Source organism: Aulonocara sp. 'chitande type north' Nkhata Bay, linkage group LG11, assembly GCF_057382095.1.
Source record: "Aulonocara sp. 'chitande type north' Nkhata Bay isolate Kocher_YH1m ecotype deep benthic linkage group LG11, A_spYH_male_GT1.1, whole genome shotgun sequence".
NCBI classification, from domain to species: domain Eukaryota; kingdom Metazoa; phylum Chordata; class Actinopteri; order Cichliformes; family Cichlidae; genus Aulonocara; species Aulonocara sp. 'chitande type north' Nkhata Bay.
The window spans coordinates 32,174,264-32,201,254 of NC_141354.1; the positions used below are offsets into that span (position 1 = coordinate 32,174,264).

Sequence of the window (26,991 nt, forward strand, 5' to 3'; positions counted from 1 at the left end):
TCACTGGCAATTTACTTAAGAGATATCTAAGTTACTCAAACCTGAAGTGCGCCAACGTGGTGCTAGCTTAACTTGCACTGGTTATTGAACTGAGGTTCAGCGTTTGGATGCTGAAAGTTTTGTCAGTGTTTGCTTGCTAATCATGCTCCGATCTTTTGCTGACAGTAGGCGATTTATCTCTTCTGAAGCAGGCATCTGTTTGAGGAATTCATTCTTTATGTGCCACTGGGAGCAGCAGCATGGCAGATGACAAGGACGTGTTGAGAGACGTTTGGTTCGGCCGGATACCCACCTGCTTCACTCTGAACCAGGATGAGGTTACTGAGAGGGAAGCCGAGGCTTATTATGTAAGTACAGTTGTTCTCATCTAACATGATGCAAAATCTAGGCCTGACTTAACTTTTGTTTTTGGAGATTAATGCTTTCTGACGAAGCATGCTTCAAGGAAGTCCTTCAGACAACACAGTCAGAAGGAAGCCTCTTATTTAACTTTTGTAAGCCTGCTTACAGAAGGGTACATGACCCATATTCATAAGCATTCCGAGGATCCACTCAGCAGCAAGGAGTTCTAGGATAAGAATGATGTAAAAGAGTTGTCAAAGCAAAATGAAGGAACTAACTACCTCAGTGTGGAGGTGTAGCTGACCAGGCTGTGGTCTCACCTGAACCGAAAACATTAGTGAAATAGTCAAACCTACATAGATTATAGGTGTAGTTCTAAGTATCATCTAACAAAGTGTTTTTCAAACATTTTGTTCTTGCTTGCGAAAATTACATTTCTTTATACTTCCAGGTAGCCAGACATTATTGCAGTTGCTTTTTTTGCTTTGGCTTTGAGTGGCGTTGAACACTGTGGCTCCTTTTGCTCTCATTTTCAGTACAGTCCCTGTAGCTGACCATTCTCAAAATAATATATATATATATATTAAACCACTTTACACCGTCCAATGAATCATACAAACATAAAAGAAGCAAAAAACCTAACTCAAGGAATGAATCACTGTTGTATCTATGTATAATAAATTTAGGAAGGAACCTGTTTTAAATTATATAATGTGTTGTTGGGGGAAAACAAATCATTTGTTCACATCACTTTATTTGAATCTATAAAAACTGCCAAGAGTAACACAGTTTGACAGGCATAAAATAGTATTTTTGCACCAATAAAGTGATTCACGTATAACTATTAGGTGAAAACATGACTTACCTCAGCGTGGTGCACAGGAAAATGGTTAGGTAGGTGGAAGGCAGAATAGGAAATTGTAGGCCTAAAACACTATCTGGAGCAGATAAGAAGTATCTGAAATTCACACCCTTCAGAAATAGAAAAGAAAACAGCAAAGATCTGACACAGTAGAGGTGCAATCTTTCAGTTTGTCTATCTGCTGTTCACTGAAGCCTCATCAGAAATTAGTGGAAGGGTGGCTGTCAAGAAGCCATTCTTAAGGAAGGGAAACAGGGAGAAAAGGATGTGGATACACAAGAAATGGACTGAAAACACATATTATGGAGTGATAAATCCAAACTTGATGGTCAGGAAAGACGTAGAACAGTGTGTATCTGTAAAGTGCATTGGAGACTGTCACAGTTTCGGGCTACATTTCAGCCAGGTGTGTTGAGTATCTGGTCAAAATTGCTAGAATTATGATTGCAGAAAAATGCCATCAGATTTTGGTCCATTAGGAAAGCATCTGAGTGGCTATGATCCCACATAAAAAATGCAGTAGAAGGATACCCGAATAGACCAGATATACCAAATACAGATTTTTAGCTTGGTAGAAGTGTGGAAACTCAATGTATTTCCATGTATGTTTGCACTTTTTTCAGTAACTTGCGGCTCCCATTTTCCATTAATCTAAAGAAAATACAAAGAAATGAGGGGTGGCTCATGACTTTTGTATATGTCTGCTGTATCAGTTTTTGTTACAGACTCAGTGGTTTACAAATAAATGAACAAGAAGACAAAAATCATATAGAATAAAAAAACAAATACAAGTACATATAGATATGTCTGTGAAGGTTCTCAGTCATCCAGGTCATCGTAGTCAAAGGAGCTTGGAAAGAAAAGTGTCTGGACTTCGAGTTGCTTGAAGACGTTTCACCTCTCATCCGAGAAGCTTCTTCAGTTCTAAGGTCAAATGGTGGAGAGCCCCAGATTTAAACGCAGTGGGAGTTTCCCCCCACAGAGGGACAAATGACCCCCTGATGATCCTCTAACTAATCACATGAGCCAAGGTGTGAAAGCAGGTGTGGGTCACAATCAGCCAGGGTTTCGCGTGAGCTCATTGTGAAACCTGGTCCCACCCTATCATGTGATTTCCTGAGGTCAGATGGCCCAGGATGTGAGTGGGCGTTAAGGCGTCTGGGAAGTGATCTCAAAACTGGATTATAGATGGCAGACAGTTGGTGTCGTAAACCGCCGCCTCTGTTCAAAGATGGTCGCTCACAGTGGACGTAAATGGCTTCTTTCACTCCTCTTTCAAACCATCTGTCCTCTCTGTCCAAAATGTGAATGTTGGCATCCTCGAAAGAGTGACCTTTGTCCTCTAGATGCAGATGAACCGCTGAGTCTTGTCCCGTGGAGGTGGCTCTTCTATGTTGTGCCATGCACTTGTGAAGTGGCTTTTTGGTCTCTCCGATGTAGAGGTCTGGGTAGGGCTGGGCGATATGACCCAAAATTCATATCTCGATATTTTTTTAGCTGGATGGCGATATAAGATATATATCTCGATATATTTTTTTAAAGCCATAAAGTAAGAACAAAAAGAGAGTTCTTAGTCAAAGCTGTGTCCCAGATGTCACACAGGCACTTTTATTAACATAGAGCAGATGTACATAAAATTTACTCAAAAATAAATTATGAGCATTTATTAAATAATAATGCTCCATAAATAAAAGAAAACAATGTTGTTTTTGTGCATAACAAAAAGCTCACAATTGTGCAGTCAAAATGTAAACTAAAAGACGCTGAGCACAATAACAAAGACAGATTTCACAGCTGCTCTGTTCCCAACTTCTACTGCGTGACTGACAGCCTGGAGTTTGAAATCCACTTCGCAACCACGTCTCTTAACAGGTGCCATTTATGGTCCTTATACACAGTAGGGTAATATTACGTTGAAGCACAGTACGTATCACTCCGCGAGGCTCAGCCGTAATGCTCCGACAATCCATCAAGCGGTGCAGCTCCGTAGCTTACCAAAGTCGTACTCAAACATTTTTGACAGATTGCTGAGCGCCGTGTTCCACATAAAATCGGTTCGCGGCCATCAAGCACAACCAGAATTCATACATAAGGCACGCTGCCAACTTTTGAGAAAATGAAAGGATTTTAGTCCGTGCAGCACCTCTGGGCTGCATGGCGTTAGCGTGGTTAGCTAGCTAACACGTTGACGCCGTCCAGCCCCACGCACGGGGCGATGCGCAGTAACTCGTTAACGGAGATTTGCCGTGTCCATCTTGTCGCTTCCTGTAGGTGAAGCGATGGGGGAGGAGGGGGAGTTGTGTTCAGTGAAGGAGAGGCGAGGCCGAGTAACGTTGCGTAAAGACGAAAGTGGACGAAAGAGAGGCAAACCTGCGGCTCCACAAGTATAATTATAACGTAACATAGACTATATCGATATAAATGATATGGTCACATCTTATATCTCGTATAAAAATATATCGATATTTTTTAAAAACTCGATATATCGCCCAGCTCTAGGTCTGGGCATTCCTCGCTGCACTGTACAGCATACACCGCATTGTTAAGTTTGTGTTTAGGAGTTTTGTCTTTCGGGTGAACCAGTTTCACACCTGGACTTCCCTTAAGGAACACAATTGCACTTGCACTGCACACCAATTGGGAATCACTGACCTAATGTAATGGACATTTCAGTTGAATACACTAGCTTTTAGACAATATTTACACAATACTTGGAATTACAAACCAGTCTGTGCCGAAGTACAATGACATGCCTATAATTTTTGCTTGTGTTTATACACCGTTCTGGGATATTTTGTAAGTTACTCTGTTTATCTGTTTATCCTAAGGGAAATAAATGATGAGCTTTTAAAACTTACACCAGCAACACCGTGGCAATTTAAATTAAGTGTGTAATAGTTTGAGACTGTGAAAATGCTGTAAACGATAATGAGATCACTGTGGTTTAACAAATCAAAGTAATTACTGCTACACTGTAACTCCATTTTATGGTTTCTGACACTTCTGATACAACTATTTCTACCTTGTCTCAATCAGCTGCTGTACAGACTGTAAGAGAAAAAAAGATACAATTGCTCTGCTGTTTAAAGGCATCCAGCAAGTGGAGTGTTTTCTTGTATGAAACTAAGTACATTGATTGATTTGAGTTAATCAGCACACCATGAATATCAATATGGCAGCTTCAGTTTGTGTTTACTGATCTCTTATGCTAGTCTTTAGTGATAATTGGATCTTCTCAAAAAAAAAGCAAACCAAAAAAACCCAAAACAAACCCATTAATTAACTCAAATATGTAAACTGCGAATTTGTTCCTCACTTGGAGGAAAAATGGTTGCTCTACACTTTGTCTTTCTACCATTTCCTTCTCTGCTGATGAGTCTCCTTCTAAAAGTCCTCCTGTCCACTGCTAACATTTTTTCACATTGAGAGTTCTTTCAAGGGCTGTGGTGCTTTGTGAAAATTTTTTACCTCTGTCAGGATTTATTTTTAGGGTAGAGCATACCGCAGTTATCACTAGTAGCTACTCTTAAGTCCTAAGAAGTCCTGTGAATACAGGCCATAGATTATGCAAATAATCTATTTTGTTTACAAGTCCCAACCAACATGTACTTCAAGTTTCAGGGTATCCATGTAAATTAAGTGTTAAGAATCTTTGAATGTGGTTAATTCTAGTGAATTGAGGGATTGTGATCTAACAGCAGTTACTATGTAGTTGCCGTAGCTATGCCACATGGCTCACATGCACCACAAAAATGTACAACATGACGCTACAGTTACTCTATAGATTGTTGTCTGCTGTTATGTGACATATATGATATGTCACAGTAAATGGAAAAAATAACAAAATAATTCATTCATTGTTTATAGGTGTCTTTAATTCACAACTGTGTGAGGACATTTTACTCATCTGTAATATTGGATGTTAATACACAAAGAACCAAGCAGACACACAATATAGCTGCTCATTATGTCATTAATGTGCACTTTCTAAATTTAGCCCACGGCTACCATGTAGTTCAAAGTAACAGACTGTCCCTTATTAATGCACCTCTTCCCCTGTTCTCTTACTTTATCAGCTGCTGTTACCCAGAGTGAGCTACCTGACTCTGGTCACAGACAAGGTGAAAAAGCACTTCCTCAAAGTGATGAGAGCAGAGGATGTGGAGGAGATGTGGTTCGAGTACGAAGGAACGCCACTCAAATGGTGAGAGAATAACTGCTGTTGTTTGAACTCATTTCAATCAGTGCATCAATGGAGTTTTACTTTTCCAGTTGTAAGATGGTGGTTTGGCATTCGTGGAAGACAAATGTTAAAAGAACAGAATCTCATTCTCTGCTTATCATGTTTAAAGTTTGTTACTGTCATGATTATTTTTATAGAAATGTCTACTGATGAAATGTCTTTTGGCTGATCCAGTTAGTTTATTGTCCTACTTTATAAGACTGAAACCATATTACAGCTAGCAGTATTATCTGGAAACTGGGTTGGGGTTTAATGTTATATTTAGGCATCATCTTGAAAATAAATGTAGTCAAATCTCTTCATTGGGAATAAATAATCTATTTGATGTAATTGTCTTTTGTTTTGCTGCCTTATGTAAACATATATGTTCTCTAAAGCGTTGTGCAGTCAGGACTATGTATTCATGCCACTATCAAGCATTCGAGAACAGCACAGAAGCTTTTGCCAGTATTTGCATTTCTTTTGTGTCTACTGACTGCTAAAATCAGAGCCAGTTATAAAGATGGAATTACAGCACGTAGCCACAAGATGTCAGTAGTGCAACACAAGTGATTAGCCTATTTCACAGCCTAAGTAATAGTAAATCGCTAAATAAAAAAGTAGTCATTAATTACTTATTGTCATATAGAAAAGTAATTTTATCTTAACCGTTATGATAACCAGTATGATTAGCATATGAGTACAAACATGAAATGCATGCATTATTTTAGGCTCTGATGAAGAAAAGCCTCTTCATTTCTGAAACATCGAAGGGTGTTACAAACCCCTTTCTAAACACTGGAAGTTAGGATTAAAACTGTTATGATTATATGTTATGGTTAAACTTACCAAACCACCGCGCAAAAGAAAAAACATAGGATTATGTGAAACAAAGTCCTGATAAAATGATCTATGTAAAGATGTGACTAGACTCTCTAGTATAAGTCATAATCTTTAGTATAACTCACCAGCTGAAAGGCTTCTACAGGGGTCTGGATTTCAGTCAGTCCTGGGCCACCTCCAGTGTGTTTTCCTCCCAGTCTCTCTCCCTGCTTCCTGTCTACTCTACTGTCTACAGGTGATGCAACTGATCAGCTTAAACGTTTCCAAGCCCAAAGATAGGGGTAAAACTAGTTTCTTGGCTTTGGGAACAGATGCTGAACACAAACATTCAACAGGTTTTTCTCTTGTACCATAATTTTGTTTTTGCATTTCATGGATACAGGCACTATCCAATTGGAGTCTTGTTTGACCTCCATGCTTCTAACAGCGTCTTACCCTGGAGCATCACTGTGCACTTTAAGGTAAGAGCTGATCACAAGTTTATTGATTTGATAAGTCTTAGCGCTCCTATCTAATTTGTTTCTAGAAGCATGAAGTTCTGTTAAACCTCTTACTTACTCAGCTACAAATACAATACAAAATATTGGAAATAAATACACAACAAAATATTGAAATAGGGATGAATGAAGAGGATTACTCTGGTTGGTGAACCAAAGCAGAGACAAAAAGACTGTGTTAATTGCCAGTTAATTATTTGTAGATGTGTAAATAAAATGGCCTGAGAACATGTTTTCCTGTTTCTTGTGGTATCCCCATCATCGAGCTTTAAATATTTTTGCCATGTGAATATGTGTCAGAATTTTCCAGATCAGGACCTGCTCCACTGCCCATCCAGCTCTGTGATAGAGGCTCACTTCATGTCCAGCATCAAGGAGGCCGACGCCCTGAAGCACAAGAGCCAAGTTGTCAATGACATGCAGAAGAAAGACCACAAACAGCTGTGGATGGGCTTGCAGAACGGTGAGACACACGCACATGCCCATTTCAGGGTGTGGCGTTGACATGCACACAAAGAATACATCCAAACAGATTGGCAGATGATCATGATGCATAAACAAACCAAAGAGAGGGACGGTCTGAGTTTGCAAACTTCTTTCCAAACGCCCACCAGTTTGTATTTCCACATCATCGTTCCAAGCAGATTAATCTCCTACCGGCTTTATAGAATAGTCAAAGCTTGTGTTGGGAGAGGTGTCAGGGAGAACTGGATGCCTCTGATTTGTGGTTTGTTGTAAAACTTGTGCTTGTTTTTGAATTGCAACCCAGTCTGCAACATGATGTGCCTGGAATGTCTGCTGGTCAAGCTGATTAAAATGGTAACTATAAACACTTCAACCACCAGGACGGCAGCCACCCTTTGGACCACTCAGCAGCAAATGTGTCATCTTGGTTTTCTGTATAATTGCCTGCTTCTTAGTTATTATTAGAGCACACAAATGTTATTCCAGACCAGTCACGCTTATATCTAAATGTGTAAAGTGGAATTTATAGTTCTGCAAATGTGTCCGTCTGTGTACACGTTTCCATTTCGAGAGGGTGGAGAGAGGGATTTATACCAACTGCTGACGCACTCCCGTGCAGTCCTCCGAAATGCTACATCTACATCGCTGGAAGTGGATGACATATGCGTCTCCCAGATGCTGACTGGTTGATAGTGGACCAAAACTACAGCAGAGTTCACCAGGAAAAGAAGAACTGCCAAAAAAACACCCTTAAAGATAAAAAAAAATCCAGGATGAAAAGCACAGAAGGTGGCTGCAGTGAGCACTTCTTGACGTTGTCAACACTCAGTTTCAGTTCTTTGTATGTTATAACTTCACTCTTCTCCATGGCTGGCTGACATGGAGAAGAGTGTTTTTGGCTGATGGAGCAAAGCAAGAATGACCCACAGACTGGTTGTGCTTTTCCCCTGCCTCCATTTATTAACAGAGCTCACTGCAGGCACACAGGGTATCCTTGGACTGGGGCAAACAGTAAACACACCAGCCATCCTGAACAATAAATTCTGCTTAAAGTAGCAAAAGCCATTTATATGAATATTATTACAAATAAGTCTGCATCTAACGGTTCTTTTGGTTAGTTTGCATACTCTATGGATGTGAAAATTGTTAATGCCTATCTCTCAGATAGTTTGCTTATAGTTGTTATTATCCCATAACTGTCAAAACTGCACACTGTGCATGTGGCATTTGTAAGAGTCGAACAGGTTTGCAGAAAAACCCAAGGGTGTCAAACCCGCAAAACTTCAGCTGCTTGTCTCTCTCCCACTTTCCCCTGAAACTCGTGGTGTGAAAATAACAAAATATCACATTATTATGAAAAGGCAGATAAAAGTGAATTTAGAAGATTCTTAAAAAGATAAGGTTATGAACTTGTTTTTTTAACTGAGGGTTTTGTTTAAAACTGCATTTAACAGAGAAGAAGCAAGTCCTTTTAACCTATCCAAAAAGAAGGAGTTGGCCCCAGACATGAAAGTGAAAGATGAAACTTAATCTGAACTAAAACTTTCACATCCAAAACAGACCAGAAACAGAGAGGTCTCAAACTTTCATCCAGGAGAGAGAAAAACAGACTGTTCATGTGAAAGTAAGGCAGGGATGCAGGTGGGGGGTTTGACATTAGCATATGCTGTGTGGAAACATTTTGATGGTGAAAGATCACACTGTAACTAAAAGACTAAATTCTTGTGTTGCTTTGACAGTTGGCCCGAGTAATACTGACACTAAATTTCAGTTTTAGTGACGCGTCTCTATCTTTTACTTTAACCTCCATTTGAAGGTGCTGAGGTGTTTGAAAACTGGTGTTTCTCAGAGTTAAAGAACAATTTCATTCTCATTCTAGCACATGTCTTAGGCTAGGCATGTATTCAATTCAGTTCAGTTTTAATTTAAGTTACACCCACTCAAAACAACAGTGCTTTATATTGCACCCGCTCCAGCTCACTTAAAAACCAGAAAATCCCATAGAGACCATGCACCCAATCTTAAATCTTCACACTAATTAAAATTCAAGTGAAAGTGATGCATTTCCTTGGAAATTTTATGTAGTAAACATAAACAACACAGGCTGTTGTTTTTATTGTTTATGTAAATTGCTAATGATACCCAGACATATGTGTCCCTCATTGCCACTGCAACACAATCTTCAAAATAAGAGCAATAAATGAGGGCCAGACTAATGAGTTAATCCACAAATTGACCACCTCCTATGACCAGTTTCCATTCACTTTTTATATAAGTAAATACATTTTATATAATTATGTCACTGTGAGTCATTTTAATCTTCACGGCCCACACTTTGAGAGTCATTGCCCTAAGCATTTGGGGACATTAAAAGGAAGAACTGTCTGTTAAGTAGAAGGGACTACAAGCAGCACCATCCCAGTCCACTAGCAACCCAGGACCTGTTAGTACTGTTGCTGCAGTGATCTGGATGAACTGAAGACTTATAGAACAGCTCTCTGAGGCAGATGTTTCTCATTTTAATAGTATTGCGTATATTTAAGGCCATCCTAGGCATTTGTTTCGTGAGTGTTAAGATTCCTCAGTGCATTGCTGGAGGCCGGATAATGTTATCCAGAGTAAATGCCTGGATAGACGCCATGTTTCTGTTCAATAATCAAAATTTTTTTTTTGTAGTTTAGAAGTAAAAATGACAGATGTAAGATGTACCTGTGGTTTAAAAAGTTTATGTATGTCACCTGGCTTTAGAGATAAATATTACAAGGTAATCAGCATCAGCACAGCGTTTTCTAACAGTATAACTGTGTGATGTCAGAAATATTGGTCACAGCAGAGAACCCCGTGGAGCCACGTTGCTAACTTTTGTCTGTGAGGAAGTGAAAGTTTGCATCTATCACATTAGTACAATTGAAAGCAGCACAGTACATTTCCTTTAATACCAACGGTGTATTCTACTCTCTGTAATAAAATGTAGTAGGTGGCATTGAGTGCCACACTGAGGTCGAGCAGGACAAGCACAGATCAGTCAACTGTCTAAGGTCATAAAAAATAAATAGTAACCTTCACTAGCGCTGTTTCGTTGTTATGGTGAACTCTAAATTCTGACTGAAACTCTTCAAATAAATCATTCCTCTGCAAACTATCGCACAGCAGATTTACAACAAGAATTGGAAGAGTTTTCAGAATGAAAGGAAGGTTTGAAATCAAGTAAGGGATTTTTAAGGAATTACTTAGGAACAGCAGCCTGAATTATTTTGTGATATATAAAGAAAAAAGTGTAATAACAATAATTTTTATTAATGGTAAGACTTATTTGAGTAATCTTTTAGGGACGGGGTCTAATAGGCATACTGATGACCTATTAAAAAGTTAGTTTTATCTTTGTGTGATTTTTATGTTATGTGTCTGTTTTTGTGTCAGATAAGTTCGACCAGTTCTGGGCCATGAACAGGAAGCTGATGGAATACCCCACTGAGGAGGGAGGCTTCAGATACATCCCTTTCAGGATATACCAGGTAACATACATAAGGACACACGAGTAAAACTTAAAAACCACAAACCAAACTCTTTCCCCCACAGAAATATGCTTTGAACATAGTATTTCCACTTTGCACAATGTATTTTTAATTCATTGAAAGGGAAATGTTCCTCTTCTGCCCTGTAGATGGTGCCAAAGGGCTGTGCAAAAGTAAAGAGTGTTTCTTTAGCAGATAAATCAACCAATGATTTCTCCAGCTACTCACTGCCTCTCTTTGTCTACTGTAGTCTACTGTTGAGGTCACAAAAACTATTACTTGGAATCACGATCTGTATTTAAAACAGCCTGTTGATTTGAAAGAAAGAAAGAAAGAAAAGACTAGAACTCTTGATGAAATGAAAGATAAAATGAACTCTTCTTTCCTTTAATTTTAAACCCTCAGATAATAATTCCTACACAATTTAAGAATTGTACCTAAGGATGGGTAAACATTGCTTCTGCCTGCTATAACTCTACATTAACAGTAAAAGAAAATCTTGTCAGTCATCCATGTTAACCTCTTCTTGGACCTTTTCTTTGTATAGTCATAACTTTAATAAACAATAAGAGCCTTGGTTCATTCAGTTTAGAACACACAACCAAGTCTGCAGAGGAATGATTTACATGCCAGTCATAATATTCACCTGACACCTGAGTGTAGGTGGTTTTAATTTCTTTTTCATGCTGCCCGTAACTTCATTGCTTTACATGTTCCTACTTGTAGTCATGACCTATGATAAAACAGTCGCTCTGTAAATGATGTAGGCAAATCAAAAACCAAAATATTTCTCGCAATATGCCTGTGATCCGTTGTGCCTGGGTTCCTGGGGAAGTTATTCATTTGTCCCTGTACATTTGATACCTGTAACACCCACAAGTTTGTCAGGAGTTTCATTGACCCATGTTCAGCCAATGTGTAAGCCTAAGGGTTCAGTCTGGTTTAAGGAGGTGCAGGCAGACAAGCAGCCTCAGGTCGGGTGTTTCCACTACGCCGATATAGCTTAATCCTGACTCAGGTAAAAAGTCCCTTTGGAGCACAGAAAAAAGAAGGGATGAATAAGCAACTGGAAAACATTAGCCGTCGCAAGCCAGACAGTGGGGGAAAGCGCTTTGAGTCAAGTGTTGGGGGTTTCTACACCGATCACAAATGGCCGAAAAACGTCTGGAAAATGAACTTTGCAACTTCTAGAGTACTTGGTACAGTTCACAGAATGAGTAAAAATGCAGTTCTACAACAAAACATGGCATGCTAATGGACGAATCTGTAGCACCGCTCTAAACATATATAAAACAAGTCTGTTTTTATCTTACCAAAGAGTATCATTCAGTCCAGTCAGGGAAGTAAATGGCATGAACACATCTGGAATTTTGTAGCAAAACATGTTGACAGTCTGCTTTGAGTCTAATGCCTCATTGTGAGTGCAGAAAGTCCCATCACTGTTGTTCTGTGAACAATTTAAAACTTTAGTCTGTCAAGGCAAGTTAGGAAATATAATATGAAAAAAATGGAGTGGCAAACAGTGCAAAAAATAGATCTGGTCTTAAATGACTGTGTCAAGTGTTATGTTATGGAACCGAAAGAGATTTGTAGATGTTAATAGCACAGCAGGACTTCAGTGTAATGGTAAGATGCTAGAGTGAACTTTCCTACTAAGCATATTTTTCCGTCACCATATCTGCTGTGACTGCTGGTAATTTCCCATCATGACGATTTATTATCAAGTGTTTTAAGTTTTAATTAGACGTGCTGGGCTCCACATATGGCAGCATTTACATTCTACACAACAACAAGGGCGACGCAGCAGCTGTCAGTCACTGTCAGCGCTGACTGTTTTGCATGAAATTCAAAGCTGAAAATGCTTGTTTTTACTTTCACATCTTCAGCACATAAATAAAACATTTTACACTTCAACAAAAGCATTCTTGTTTTCAGTAATAAAACATTAGCGACGCTTTAAAGTGGTACACAGAAACATGCAGTCCAACCAGCTCAGCCCGCCCTCTCAGACATGCACTTGTTGCAGCCACAAAGCTATGTAACTTCTCGTGGGTTGAAGAAACCCAAACCTTTCTACTTTTGGACATTTTTCATGACTTAATTGAAAGTTTCAATGGTCATTTATGAGCTGTGTTGGTTTCATGACAATTGTAGCATCAAAGCCTGTTACGAGCTCACATTGTAATTTCCAAATACACTAGAGAATGTCAGCATCATTCCTGAAAAGTCTGGATTGTTGTGGAGATGGTGTGGTTTTAGTCTTACAAACTGCTAAATATTTACAACCAAAGAAAGTCTGGAAAGTCTAAAGAAGAGTGGGAACAGAATCAGTTCATTATGATCTTAAAAATACTGCAGCTTTCTGCAGTGCTGGCAATTACTTTCACGGTCTTAAAGTGCGATGAGTGTCCACAGAAGTTTGCAAAAATTGTTTGGAGAAACCAAAACTCATGAATGTCTGTACTGTTTCATAAGTAGGGCACAGCTTTGCTGAGCAGTAACTGTGGCTAAGTAAGTAGCCTGCTTTTAGAAAGGCAACGTTTTGCTTTTACCTAGATGACCAGACACCCTTTTGTTTTTGTTTGTTGTCGTTTCTCTCAAATGCTGTGCTCTACGGTGTTATGTCTACAGACTTAATGCTTCTTTATGACATAGTTACAGTTTGAGGTAATGAGGCTAATTGGGGATAACTCAGTAATAATTCCTAATTGACAAAGTTAAGCGGCATTTATTCCTTTATTTTATTAGTTTATTACATGCTGATTACATACCTCCAACTAGGTGTGGGCAATATAGACACAAAATTACTTCACAGTATTTCAAGGAAATTTCCAAGAATGATATTTCTGAAATTTTAAAAAAGCAATGTTTTCTCATGATTGCAGCTTGTAGGCAGCAGGGTTATTCGCGGAAACAAATGAAGAGCATTTTCCATCCTTTTTTTTCCAACGAGCTTCTGTCATTGGTGACAAACTACTTAAATTAAAGTGTGAATTTATTTTAATAAGCTGCCAGCAGCAGCAGGATAGTGAAGTGCTGTAATATAGTGCTATGACTAAAGTCACTTAACCTTGTAACTCTTTAGCGGCATGCATATTGCCACAAATTAAAAAGTGAATTAAAACATCTCAGGTAAAAAATATTTTTTATCATAGGTTGAGGTTTTTAACCAGTTGCTTAAGGCCCTGATTTTCCACCAGGTAACCGCATCAGTAATTTCTATCCACCGTTTGCTCTTCCTGTCATATGGAGTGCAACGAGTGACTGATCCAGAGATGCTCGGTTGAGTCATTTGTTTACTTTTGCTAATATATCCTCCTCGCGTGCTTTCATACCTTGGTTGTGCTCGACAAGTGTGTCTTTACCTCGATTGTGTCTTTACCTCGAGTGTGTCTTTACCTCGAGTGGTGAAACAAGCGTTGTGTTTGCACCTTAAGCGGTAACAGTCTTCTTGCATATTTTGCAAAGTATTGTGTTTTTCTAGAGGTTGTTGATGTAGCTATCTTTATAGCCACAAAATCATCATCAGAGGCTGCCACACAGCTCTCGTTCTCAGATATGCTTGGGCTAGTCTCGTTGTACAACCATATCATTAATATTGCAATATGATACTTTTATATCATGTAAAAACGTACATTGACATCACTGGCGATATGACATGGCACAGCTGCACCTGTATGATCACACAGCATAGCAGTAGGAACAGTTTTGGATTGTGTAATAATCAAAATAGAACCGAGTTAATAACACCTCTTGGTGTATTGTTAAATCTTCCACATAGTTTACATGATGGCTTGTTCCATCACTTCTAGTATTATGTTTGCAATAATGTAAGACTGGTCTATTTCACTTTAAGGGTTCAATTAAGCAATAAGTGTTACATATCCAGTGTCTGAAAATGTCTGGCTAAACCTGATCATCTTAAGTTCAATGTTTTTAAAAACTCATTGCAAACCCAGAGGAGTAGTATGAAGCTAGTTCAACACAGCCAGACCTTTCTTTGGATTATGCTTCAACAACACAGTTGTAGAGGACTGTTAGCAGTCATCTGTCAACCACTGGTATCAAGAGAAAAATGCATGTTTCTGACTGGTTGTGAGTGGTCGTCTGCCGAGCTCAGCTGCAAAGATGATGCTGCACCAAAAGCCGCCTTATGATTGCTTTGGTCACTAGCAGATTGCTGCGGTTGTCTGTCGTTAGTGTGAAAGACACCAGCTAATTTGCAACGACTCACAATTTTCCTCTATGAGTAGCACAAACTAAACCACTTTTCACTCTTTCACTACCACTTGTTGAGTAGTTTGCCTGTATTTGCTGCCAGGTTGCTGCTGTCTGTCATACAGAACAACAGCAACCTATTAGCAAATAAAGCATTTACAAGGAGGTTTTCAGTGCAGCACCGTATACCTCTTTGCAACTAATTTCATACTAGCAACTTCCAGCAACATCCAGAAACCACTGTCGGCAGCCAAAATACACGCTTTCCCTAGCGATCAACAGTTAACAGGTTGCTGATGAGTCTCTAGGCCTGCATGAATGAGACTTAAGAAGTTGACTTGCCAGGAAGCATTAACTCATTAGGGAATACACATTTTTCCCATTTGTGACTGGTGGTTGGCAAATGGTTGCTGACAGGTCTCTAGGCCGATGTTAAAGAAGCAGTGGTTGGCTCAACAAAACCTAAGAACCCTATTAGACATAGTCAGCATAACAACAACAGTTACTACCTTTCCTTCTTAATCCAGGATTTGTTCATCAGGGTCATAAAAGGGCACATTTGTTTTATTGTTCAGAAAATGGATTATACTCAGTTTGCCAAGTACATTTCAAATGTCCACAGGCAGCAACTTGTAAATTTGTAAATTCTAACCCTAACCCATGTTTATTGTATCACTAAGTGCTCTTTCGTTGCTGCCATTTATTTCTAACACCAGGGGAAATGGCTGATATATAGAAATAACATTTTTTTTATTCAAGCCGAAGTGAAAGTCTTTTTTTTTTTATGGTTGTTATCTGTGACAAATAAAGATGGCTGCTTTGATTTTTAAGCAGTATCACAAGTGTGGAACATACCAGCCAGCAAATCAGGAGCTTGCATAAAAATATACTTATTTGTTCAGCATTCCTATTTGAATATATGGATATTGATCTAGCAAAGTTTGGCTCAACAGATTTGGAAATAAAAAATATCCCTACAACTGAGAATCTGTATTGCTCTTGATAATGTCATCAGGAAAAGAACTAGTGATTTGTACAGCTGATTTCAGTAGGAAACTCTAAGAATAGAAATAAATATGCAGCATTATGCATCTTTAAATATGCAGTTACCATGGTAATCTAACCAGGTCAGAAGAGGTCCTCTTAACGACACTTAAAAGTTTGGCTTTGGTCTCTACACACACAACTAACTCATTAATCCTGTTGGAGTTTACGCTCCTCAGATTTGTCTTTTTGAGTGGAACATTAATACTTTTGAAGAGTGAGTCCTAGAATTAGGGGGAAAAGATCTAGAACTGGATTTATCCTTTAATTAAAAAGCTTTATGCTCCACTACAAAGGCCAAAACAAAGGAAGGAATTAAAGCAAGAAAAAAAAAATTACAATTTATTTGAAACAACAAAGTTTGTAGCAGCTCTCCAAGGCATATTTTGTTGCTATGAGTATAGTATTTTGCTAGCTAGATTTGTTATGGCAAGACCAAGCATGATAAAATCAAGCTAAGCCACAAGCTTTGGAAAAAAAACTAGATAGACTAGAATTGAAATGATATAGACGCTGAGAAGAACAAAGCTGCTTGGCACTCAGGAGTCATTGTGGATGACTTAACACGAGGCTGCCTTCAACTGAAAAAAGACACCCCTACCCTCCACCTACAAACACGCACACACACACACACACACACACACACACACACACACAGACACACACACACCCTCCCTCAGTGAGTCCTTCAAAGCCAGATTGTGGTCTTTAGTGTAAATAACATGTGCTGGGTTTGATGCAGACAGAATTAATGACAACACTCAGTCCAAATAACAGAGGGCTCATTTCCGTCTGGCCTGCTGTCCTTATGGAGATGAAGACACCTCATTGGCACGAACAACACATTTGTCTCTGTGTGTGCGTGTGTCTGCATTGTCTCCCACAAACATCATTAATAATTATTATTCGTAGAATTAAACTTCTGTTTTTATGAATGCTGCTTTGTTTCTGTTCTGGTAAGATCAAATTGACAGATTTATATTTTAAACCCTGTTTTCCCTCCAGGCTGTAACAGTGTAAATTATTTAGGTAAGGTTAATGAACAACCACGAATTCTCAGAATAGCTTTTTGATGGTCTTGACATACTTTTCACAACTACCTTTCTGTGTGAACTTATACATCTGCCTTTTCAAGCTTCTGTTTTTGTGTTGCAATTTTCATTTATTTGTATTTGTCATCAAATTGCTTCCACTTGAGCACTTTTCTCGTGTTATTCAGTGTGTGTGTGTGTGTGTGTGTGTGTGTGTGTGTGTGTGTGTGTGTGTGTGTGTGTGTGTGTGTGTGTGTGTGTGTGTGTGTGTGTGTGTGTGTGTGTGTGTGCATACACTGGAAACCAAAGAACCAAGTGAATCTTTCTGCTCCAGCAGTGACGCCACTCAGTGATTTAAAGAGGCAAACAGGGCCGACCGTCTCGCTGCACGGAAAGTGAAAATTACTATCCTGCTTTTGAAGACCGTTTACATTGTTGCTGTACAGGTACTCCTCTCTGTTCCTGCTCCGTGACTAAGTGCTGAGTCACAAGCCCCTGATGTGAAAGCAGGCAGTCCACCTCCAGCAACCTCTGTTGTGGTGTTCGGAGGGTGCCTGCTTCGAAGAATACAGGTTTATTGCCTCCGAGATATCTTGTAATGGCTGAGTGAGAAGAGGGGGAGGTGATGACTACACAGACAATTACAAAACTTGGGAATGCTGGAAACAGTTGTGCGTAATCTTGCCACAGGCAACAGGTGAATTGCTTGTTGAACTCGGGAAGAATGTTTTGCAGCATTTACAGTAATAAGTTTCCAGTATTTCTAATCTGCTGTTACTGCCAAGCCTTTTGGAGCAGAAATTGTGCAGCGATTGAAACAAAAAAACAACCCTAACCCTACGAGACAGTAAAATACCCCTGGTTTTTTCACTTTTAGGGGTGGGACTCGATTAAAAAATCTAATTAATTAGATATTTTGTAATTAATTAATCTTGATTAATCGCAAAAGAAAATTTGCCCCAAATTTTAAAGGATTTTATTGGGCATAACTTATAGACATGGACATAAATATTGTAAACTCAAGCACTTTTAATCTATGGGGGAAAATGCATTGAAACTGCATTTCAATGCAAAACAGAGGAAAAAAAAAAATCCCTGGCCAAAATTGTGCAGACTTCAAAATAAAGTGTTATTTTAAGAACTTTAAGTACATTTTCAAAATGGTATTGTCTTTAAATAATAATAATAATAAAAAGTTTAACATAAAGTTCAGTTTTTCTTCTTAAAAAAATAAGGCAGAAACTTATAAGTTTATTTATACAGCTTCACCTTTAAACTCTGAATAACCTTAGCTAACATTATTTTGTACATTAGGCTAAAACAGTGTGAACATTAAACAATTTACTCACAATTTACTGTCCATCTCTTTCAGCCAGTTACTTTGGCTACGTTCACTGCAGGTCTTAATGTTCAATTCCGATTTTTTGATCAAATACGATTTTTTTTTTTGTCTGCTCGTTCACACTACAAATTAAATGCGACAGCAAACATGCGCAAAAGAAGACGTCACACACAACGCGCTCTGTTTAGACCCAGAGCAAACAATATTGTTTGACTGATGGCCCTTAACCCTTTAAAACTGGTCAGAGCGGGCACGCTCCGTTTTGCGTAACTATTTTTAAATCCCGGTAGCACTGCAACCATGTGAGCTAGCGCAATAATTTTTTTTGCATATGAAACCGGAGGAGTTGTACTTACATCTTATGCCATCAGCTTGTCCTAGGTCACAGTTTCCTTCCACATACAGCTTTGCAAAAACTGCATAAAAAGCACTTGCAGCAACAAAAACATAATACTCCAGAAACACGCTTTGCCGATCCGATCAGCTGTTTATAACACTTCCTACGTCCATCAGCGTGAACTCTCGCATGTCCGCCATGACCTGCCCGAAACCGGAAGTGACGTCATTTTCACGGAAATGTAGTTTTTTTTTACCATCAAGGCCTCATGAGCTTATACTGGTGTTTTTAAAAGTTATCTTTGACTTTATGACTTTCTGTGTCGTTTCTGGGATGCTTAGGACTCATATTGCACTGCTGGAAATAGTTTATTTTGATGCATATGCTGCTTTTTTGCAAATTTGCACTATAATATTTATTTTCGTTTTTCCTGCAGTGTATAGAAATTGGTGTATTTCAAAAATAAAACTATGAAGACACTCAAAATAAATTTCCTGTGGTGGGAAACTATTTTGTGCAACTTTTTTGTATTTACAGTTTTGAGGGACAAGCCTCTTAAATTTCTCTAACTAGAAATATATGTTAAAAAAACAAAAACGATTTTAAATTTTTTTGTAGTTTATTGCACTTTTTTGCAATTTATGTAATTACTATGCACTTTATGCATGCATATTATTAAAATTTAGGCTGTAATGGTTGTATTGATGTATAGCAACTTGAAAAGCTCCCAAAAATGGCTCTACAGCATGTAAAAATATAATATAAGCTGTGGCGGACTTGGTTCTATGGTAGGTCTTAAAGGGTTAATATAAAGACTTTGGACTTTACGTTTCCCAAGTTATTTTGTTTTTTACATAATAATGTAGATAACCTAATAATTATCCTTATTGCTGTTTTAGAGGAGCGGTGCTTCAAAGGATAGTCGCAGAATCCTGTCAGAATCTGCAGATTATACAGTATAAATAAAATGTTCACGTTTTTCCAACGTTGTCTTCCCAACAGTTTCACTGACATCTACGCTGGATGGCCAGGAAGCGTTCGCGATGTCTTATTGGGTGCTTCTCCGGAGCTGATAATTGGCGTCTGTCTTGTGTCGGTGACGTAAAAGACGGATTTAATGCGACATGACTATTCTAAGACATCGGATATGTATCGGATTCAGTACCACATACAAAAGTGACCCAGATCGGATTTGAAAATATTGGATTTGTGTCGTTCACACTGTCATACCATGATCTGATATGGGTTGCATAGGGTCAAAAAAAATCGGATTTGATGCGCTTTCGCCTGCAGTGTGAACGTAGCCTTAGACAAACTAGCCTGTTCACATTTTCAGAGCTCAAGTTCGCATTTTTGTTACTATGTGACCTGCAAGTCTCTCACATGGGACAGAAGTGGCAGGACTAATCAAATAGTTGCAGGCCAGGACAGAAAGCTGTGGGTGGGTCCCTGCTCGTCTGGACCACCACTGTAGTCTGTCTTGCTGATGGTTACACAGGGCTTCCTCATCTGAATCTGTAGCGCATTTTCTAACCCCCTATGTTCTACCACTGACAGTGGTCTCCAGTCCAGACCAATCCATTTTGCGAGAGAATTTGCAACTTTGTCCGATGTTGACTTATTAATTTCCTCTGGTTTCTGGTCCTGAAGCCAGCCATTTCATCAAGTTTGGTCTGCTGACACTTTTTGTTGGTACTCAAACTGCTAGCATAATCGGTATACCATGAAATCATGCATTGACAAAAGTTTTCCTTTGTAATGCAAAGTGCATTTAGATGCTTTACTTTTTTTCAAACTAATTAATCGAAAATAGCACGTTAAACCCCCACCCCTAGTTATTTTGTATATATCGCTTGGTGTTAGGGTATTCTCTGTCTGGGATAACTTTGGATTCCAGTTCCCATTTAAGTCATGGAAAAGGCAGCACTAGCTAGCTATGGTAGAATGACCTGCTAGCAAGACTACTAGTTGCCATAACTACCTATTTTTCAACATGACTTTTTATAGCTGTGAGCTAGAGCTGGGCGATAGAACGATAACGATATGTATCGCGATATAACTTTTACTCGATAGAGAAATTAAGCTATCGCAATAGACCTCTTAAAAAAAAGAAAAAGACCAGCCAATCCAAATTAAGTAGCGCAGAGCCGAACCAATCACAGCCGCAGCGTCACGTCGCGTGACTTGTAACGTACAGCACAAGTGCCAAGCCGCACGTGTGTTTGTTTGGGAAGCAGCCAGCGGGTAATGGAGGAAATGAGTGTGCCGACTAGAAAAATCAACCGAGCGTGACCGAAGAGAAAACAGATGATGGTTCCAACGCCGGAGAGATTGTCGAACGGAAGAGCCATAGAAGTTCCGTGGTGTGAAGGTATTTCGGCTATTTCAAGTCTGACAAAAAACAGAGTAGCGTGCACTGTAAATTGTGCCGAAAGCAAGTCTGGAAATACAATAAACTGGTGCATGCGTCACACTGTGCGCCACATTATTGTTTCGGTGAAATGAATTTCTACAATACTGTTAATTCTACTCTCTGCAGTGTTTAAATGCTTACATATACACACAGTTACTGTCCCTCCACACATATGACTCGGTTCTGCTTCTATGCCCCAGCTTTGTTTACTTTTTCCCACCGAGGCTTCTAGACTTCTGATTGGCCAATATTTCTGCACGGTTAGGAATCTAGCGCCACCTGCTGCTTTGGCATGTTCATAGCAGCGTTTTCCTTCATTTCTGCCTTTATGTGTGGACGGGATTATTTTTTAAAACGAAAACGGAAAATCTCCGTTTTCAAAAATACCCGTGTACTCGGACGTAGCCTCAGTCTCTGACTGGAAGCGCTAATTCGTCATTCGGCTTTTGTCAGACTAAAGTAACTGTTAAAACTGTTTGAAAAGCTAAGCTATACAACAAGGAGAGATTGAGAATTTCCTTTTAGTTCTCAGTTTATTTGATATTGACAAAAGTTAGTCAGTTTTGTCTGTTCTTCTGTAACACAAACTAAGATTTATTTTTAGAATTAATATTTTGTTTCTAAGTGGAATTGACAATTTAGTAGTCTGTTTCGTTTGTTCTATTTTGAAACTTAAACGCTTTAGCGGCTGCCTTTTGTGTAGTTTGCAATATTTGCCTTTATTTATCTGAAAAAGTCTCATGTTCCTTAAGTACATCTACCCTGTTGAACTTATTATGGGAAATAAATATTTAAATAAAAACAAGCTGCTGATTATTTCACATTTTACTTGTGAGCAACGGCACATTTAAATCTTACAAATATAGTTATTTGGCTTATATCGTTAAAGATATCGTTATCGCCTGAAATGAAAAAAACATATCGTGATATGAAGAAATCTCATATCGCCCAGCTCTACTGTGAGCACAAAAGCAATAACGTTGGTTTAAAAAAAAAAAAGGTAATTTATAGCCCTTGTTACTCTAGCCTCATGCACAGACTAAGGTACTAGCAAAATTTATATTAACTGATATGTTTGATTTTTTTTTCAGAAGTAACCATAGTTGATGTATTATGTTATCTTCTAGATTATTAAATAAATGCAAACTGCTGTTTGTAGTTGTTGTTTTTCAGTGCTTAAATGTTGGTGATGCCACAGAGACCAAAGTAAAACAGTGTATCAAAAGCCCACTTCTGTCAAACGTGTCAGTGTCGTGTGATAGTTTTTCCTCCGTAGGTGTCCATGTCAAGCTCTGAGGAAAATGAAGTTGGAACTTTAATATACCAATGGATGGTCTCAGAGTTCAGTGGTAATCCTTTGCCTCACCCCACTCAGTCTGTAGAAACACATAAGGATTGACAGTGCTTTAGGCGTCATCCATTGTTTTGCCTTCAATTAGGTGGATTGAATCTCCTCCATCAATTAGCCGACGTCTTGAGTTCCACTGTTCTTTTCACTCAGCGAGAGCGGTTCATCTCTTTTCACCTGAATCCCAGTGACACCTCGCCCTCTTTTTGTTGTCATGGGCTGCTGTAGCAGCTAAGGTGTCATGCCAGCTAAAAAGAAAAGTGTCTTCATCCAAACAGTATCACGCTTCTCTCCCAAGGGATCAATAGCACCTTCTTTGTATGCCAACTGGCTCAATAATTCATGATGCCAATTTAAAAATGCAATGAAGTAGCTGTCACTTAGCACACTCTCTCTGCTCTGGCCCTTGGAGATGATCCCGCACGAAAGGCCATGCTTCCTGTCAGTGACTCAGTTTTTCTGTGTAACTTGAGCATAGGCTTCGCACCTCTACTGCAAGCTTCTTCTTGCTGGTTCACGCCTGGCTCTGTGGTGCGTAGTTACCACTCGGTTATTCGATCCCTGTCCTTGCTGGTTTCCTTTTTACGGCTCCATGATTAGCCCTATAGTGTGTCAGACTCTCCGTTTGACACCTCAGGTTGGGTATCTGCCTGTACTAGGTTTTTCTTTGTGAGGACACATTTCTTCCATTGTCTTACAATGCTCAGCAGGTAGAGAAAGGCCCAAAATTTCCCAGTGGAATTTAATTGTAATAAAATGATTGCATAGTTTTATGCAATACAATGCATACAATTAAAAAGATGCTATTTTGTGATGTACACACATTTTAAAACTGACTTTATGACTACAGCTGTTTTCATTATTTAATAATTGGATAATTGGGGATAGGCAATAATCTCATTAATTTCAAAATTTAAGTGAAAAGGAGATATAATCTTTGCAGATGATTTTTTTTTTTCATTGTCCTAGTCAATTATTCGCTTTATTATAATACTTGATACAAAAGCGAGCATACATGGGAGTGCTTTTCCTTTTGATGATTTACAGATTAGGACAACATGTAGCAAATACAGCATTCATGCTTTGTTGCAAACGGGTGTGGTGCACAAGTTTGCTTCTCTTGATTTCAGTAATTGGTTAATTTTCCGTCAAACATACAACCATTTAAAATAAAATTTCATGGTGTAATGTTTCGCTTCATCAATCAAATGGCACACAAAAGTCACAAAGAGTTGCTGACATCTGGATTGAGTCCAGAGGACATGGGTCACTGTAACAAGAACTAATGAATTTTTAACTTGATTCTGAAGCGATAGGGAGAAAAACCCTTACGAAGAACATAGATGCACACAGATATTTTGCCCTAGATATTTATTATTATTATTATTCACTAATAATGATTTAAAAAGTGAAAATACTTTTTTTGGCACTTTATATAGTTGGGTGGAAACCAACATTTCCCTTTTAGTGCTTGGCAGTAGTGGAGTCGAAAAAATCTTTCAACAGGAAGAAACCACAAAGAGTGGGTTTCTACCTAGACTGGTGTAGAGGAGAGAAAAAACGTTTTTATATTTTGAAGTGTGGTTTTAAGTTAGGTGATTTCTACAGTTTAAAGTTTTTATCCTAACAGGTAAAATGATGCTATTTGTAAATGTATTCTTATTTGTGTTTATTTTATTTGCTGTTAACATCACATATTGGGGTGGCTGTAGCTCAGAGGAATGAGCAGGTCATCCTGAGCAGGTTTGATCCCAGGCTGCTCCAGTCTGTAAGCCCATGTATTCTTGGACAAGATACTGAACCCTAAGTTGCTCTCTGATCCAATTATTCATGTATGAATACTAGATAGTATTTAGGTGTAGAAAAAATGCTCGTATGGGTGGGTGAGGCATGTTGTATAAAGCGGTGTGGTGTGAGTCTACATAAGAGCCAGCCCATCTACCATTTTAAAACCAATCGTGCATTTTTCATCACTGAAGAGAAAGTTTTGTTTTCATTGGCTCACTATTTTTGAAAGTAGTGACATTCATTTGTGACAAAGGGCATGCCAATATGCCAGGAAAGACTCTCTTGAATCAAAGTCCATTATCGGCTTCTGACACAGTCTACTGCGTTTTTTTTTTGTGCTGCCTCCTGGTAATTTCCCACACATCTCACTCAGGGAATGTGGTGGCTGGTTGAGCAATCTGCAGCATCTGAAGACCTGTGATGAACACTCTCAGGGATATTTGCTACATACGTCACATTTGTTCACTGCCCTATAAATAGTTGCTTAGTTTACATGTTGGGCTTTTAGCGGTCACTGTTACCCAGAACTGTCTCACTGAGACAGTAAAGCTCTTATCGTAGAAGGAATGTACAAAATGTGGGTAAACGGGAAACAAGGAACGGCGAAGATAAATAATAATTAGCGAGTTTTCTTCAGTTTTCTGCTTTTCATTATTTGGTTTTTGATCAAATATTTGTTCAGTTTATTTGTTATTCACTATGCAGCAGCACTTTTGTGGAACAGCGAGAAAGAACCCAGTTTACTGAGAAAACCACCTTCTCCATAACCTCAAACCATCTCTTGGAGAAGAGTATTCCTATCATGAAACAATAAAAGATGTCACATTTAATTCTATGGTTCACTGAACTATTCTCTGCTTCTGAGAACCTGAGGATGAGCCAGATGAGCTTTTAGTTTTGGTAGAAGCTGATTTTTCTGCCAAGTACATACTAAAGCACTCTTTAATGATTTCCAGGCTTGTTCAAATTGGTAAAACATGTCAGCATCACTTGTAACATATGTTGAAATGCAGTAGATTGCTCAATCACATTCTAAGCAGTCAAGCTCATCAAAGCAACACATTCTCAGCTGAGCTCAGAACACTGTTTATTCACAGCATTTGCGTGCTTAGTGTTTTGGACTCCTTCCTCCATCTTAACCTTGTGAACTCTTTCTCGCCTTAAAATTTCCTCTGGTGTTTTCTCATGTTAAAATGGCCCACTTACAGGATATTTTGTCTGCATTTCCCAGGAATTTTTCAAATTAATATCACATGTCTGATGAGTAAAATATTGAAATTTTATTAGTTTTCCTTAGCATGGAAGTTGGAATGAATATCCATATTTAATGTCTGACTTGAAGTTATGAACTAGCAATGACCTAACGTCTGAGCCTCTGGTTAATTCATCTAGTGTTCACTAAAGCCTCGTCAGAAATGGTCTCATTGGAACGGTAGCCTTCAATAAGCTATTTTTATGGAGGTGAAAAGGCTGAAGTATGCCAAAGTATACAAGAACTAGATTGAAAATCAGTGGCAGCAGGTATTATGAATGGGAGAATATGAAATTTTCATCAGTTCAGCAGTGAGTGCCTACACTCACTGTTGTCCAAACACAACACCAGTGCAGTAAAAGTGTACCAGGGTAGAACAAGAAACAATTGAACACTCAGTCATGGATTGGCCTCTCCAGAGGCATTACTGAACAGAACAGAAGGCAGCCAACATCCAAAGAAGAGCAATGAATGTCCCTCAAGAAGCCCGGAGAACTATTACCGAAAACTTTGATGTTAAACTCAAATTTCATGTTTGATATACTATAGTTATGATTCTATACTTTCCTCTACTCTCATTACTTACAGGCAATGAGCGATAGGCCATTCATCCAGAAGCTGTTTCGACCAGTTTCACCTGAAGGCAATGCATACACCCTTGGTGACCTGCTAAAGGAAATGTACCCAGCTGCTATAACAAATGATGGTAAGTGGTACACACAGGCAAGTTCGAAGTGAGGGAGTGGGTGAAATGTTGTGTCTTCACTTTTTTTTTTTTTTTTTTTTTTTTTTTTTTGTAGTCAGCAGCGGAGTCACATTTGCATCTCCTTAATAACAGATAATGGCAATGCCATCAGGAATAATACAAGCATAACATCACTAACATAAACATACAAGACTGTAATGCTGACATCGCCACCAGTTAACACAAGAAGTAACAGAATGTGTTATCTTTGGTTTTCTTATCAAATGTGGGTCATGCCATATTCCAGAAGTGAGAGGAGAAAAGAATGGATCCCTTCTTCTTCTTCTTCTTCTTCTTCTTTTTTTTTATGCTGCTACATGAGACATGTCTGAGATTCATTCTCAGAGATAATAAGGTAATATAACCATGAGATGGTCTCGGTGAAGAAAAACGGTGGTAGTTGCCAGAAAATGTGAATAGATATGGGGATGGGTAGATAAAGAGTTGTGAGTCATTAAGGCTATATTCACACTGCAGGTCTTAATGCTCAATTCCAATTTTTTGATCAAATCTGATTTTTTTGTGTGTGTGGTTCTTCACACTACAAAATAAAATGTGACAGCAAACACGCTCTAGTGTGAACGGTTCACGGCCCTCAAAGCAGCCTGCATGCGCAAAAGAAGACACACAACGCGCTCTGCTTACGGAAGTAAAAGTGGCGGCTACAGAGCTAGTAGGTGTTGTTGCAGCCGTCTAACAAATTTTGCACAGTCAAAACCGACAGAAT

At 38.8% G+C, this 26,991-nt stretch overlaps 1 protein-coding gene across 3 annotated transcripts in view; it reads left to right on the plus strand.

Moving 5' to 3' along the window:
* Positions 1 to 26,991, plus strand: part of atg5 (ATG5 autophagy related 5 homolog (S. cerevisiae)) — a 49,587-nt gene that overhangs the window by 526 nt on the left and 22,070 nt on the right. For 2 of the 3 annotated variants that reach the window (XM_086312187.1, XM_086312185.1), the window contains exons 2-7: positions 189 to 347; positions 5,281 to 5,408; positions 6,652 to 6,730; positions 7,067 to 7,229; positions 10,652 to 10,746; positions 26,108 to 26,225. In XM_086312187.1, the coding sequence (XP_086168313.1) occupies positions 240 to 347; positions 5,281 to 5,408; positions 6,652 to 6,730; positions 7,067 to 7,229; positions 10,652 to 10,746; positions 26,108 to 26,225 (691 nt within the window). In that variant the 5' untranslated portion in view covers positions 189 to 239. The remainder of the gene's footprint in view (positions 1 to 188; positions 348 to 5,280; positions 5,409 to 6,651; positions 6,731 to 7,066; positions 7,230 to 10,651; positions 10,747 to 26,107; positions 26,226 to 26,991) is intronic. The other variant, XM_086312186.1, reaches the window with a different exon arrangement.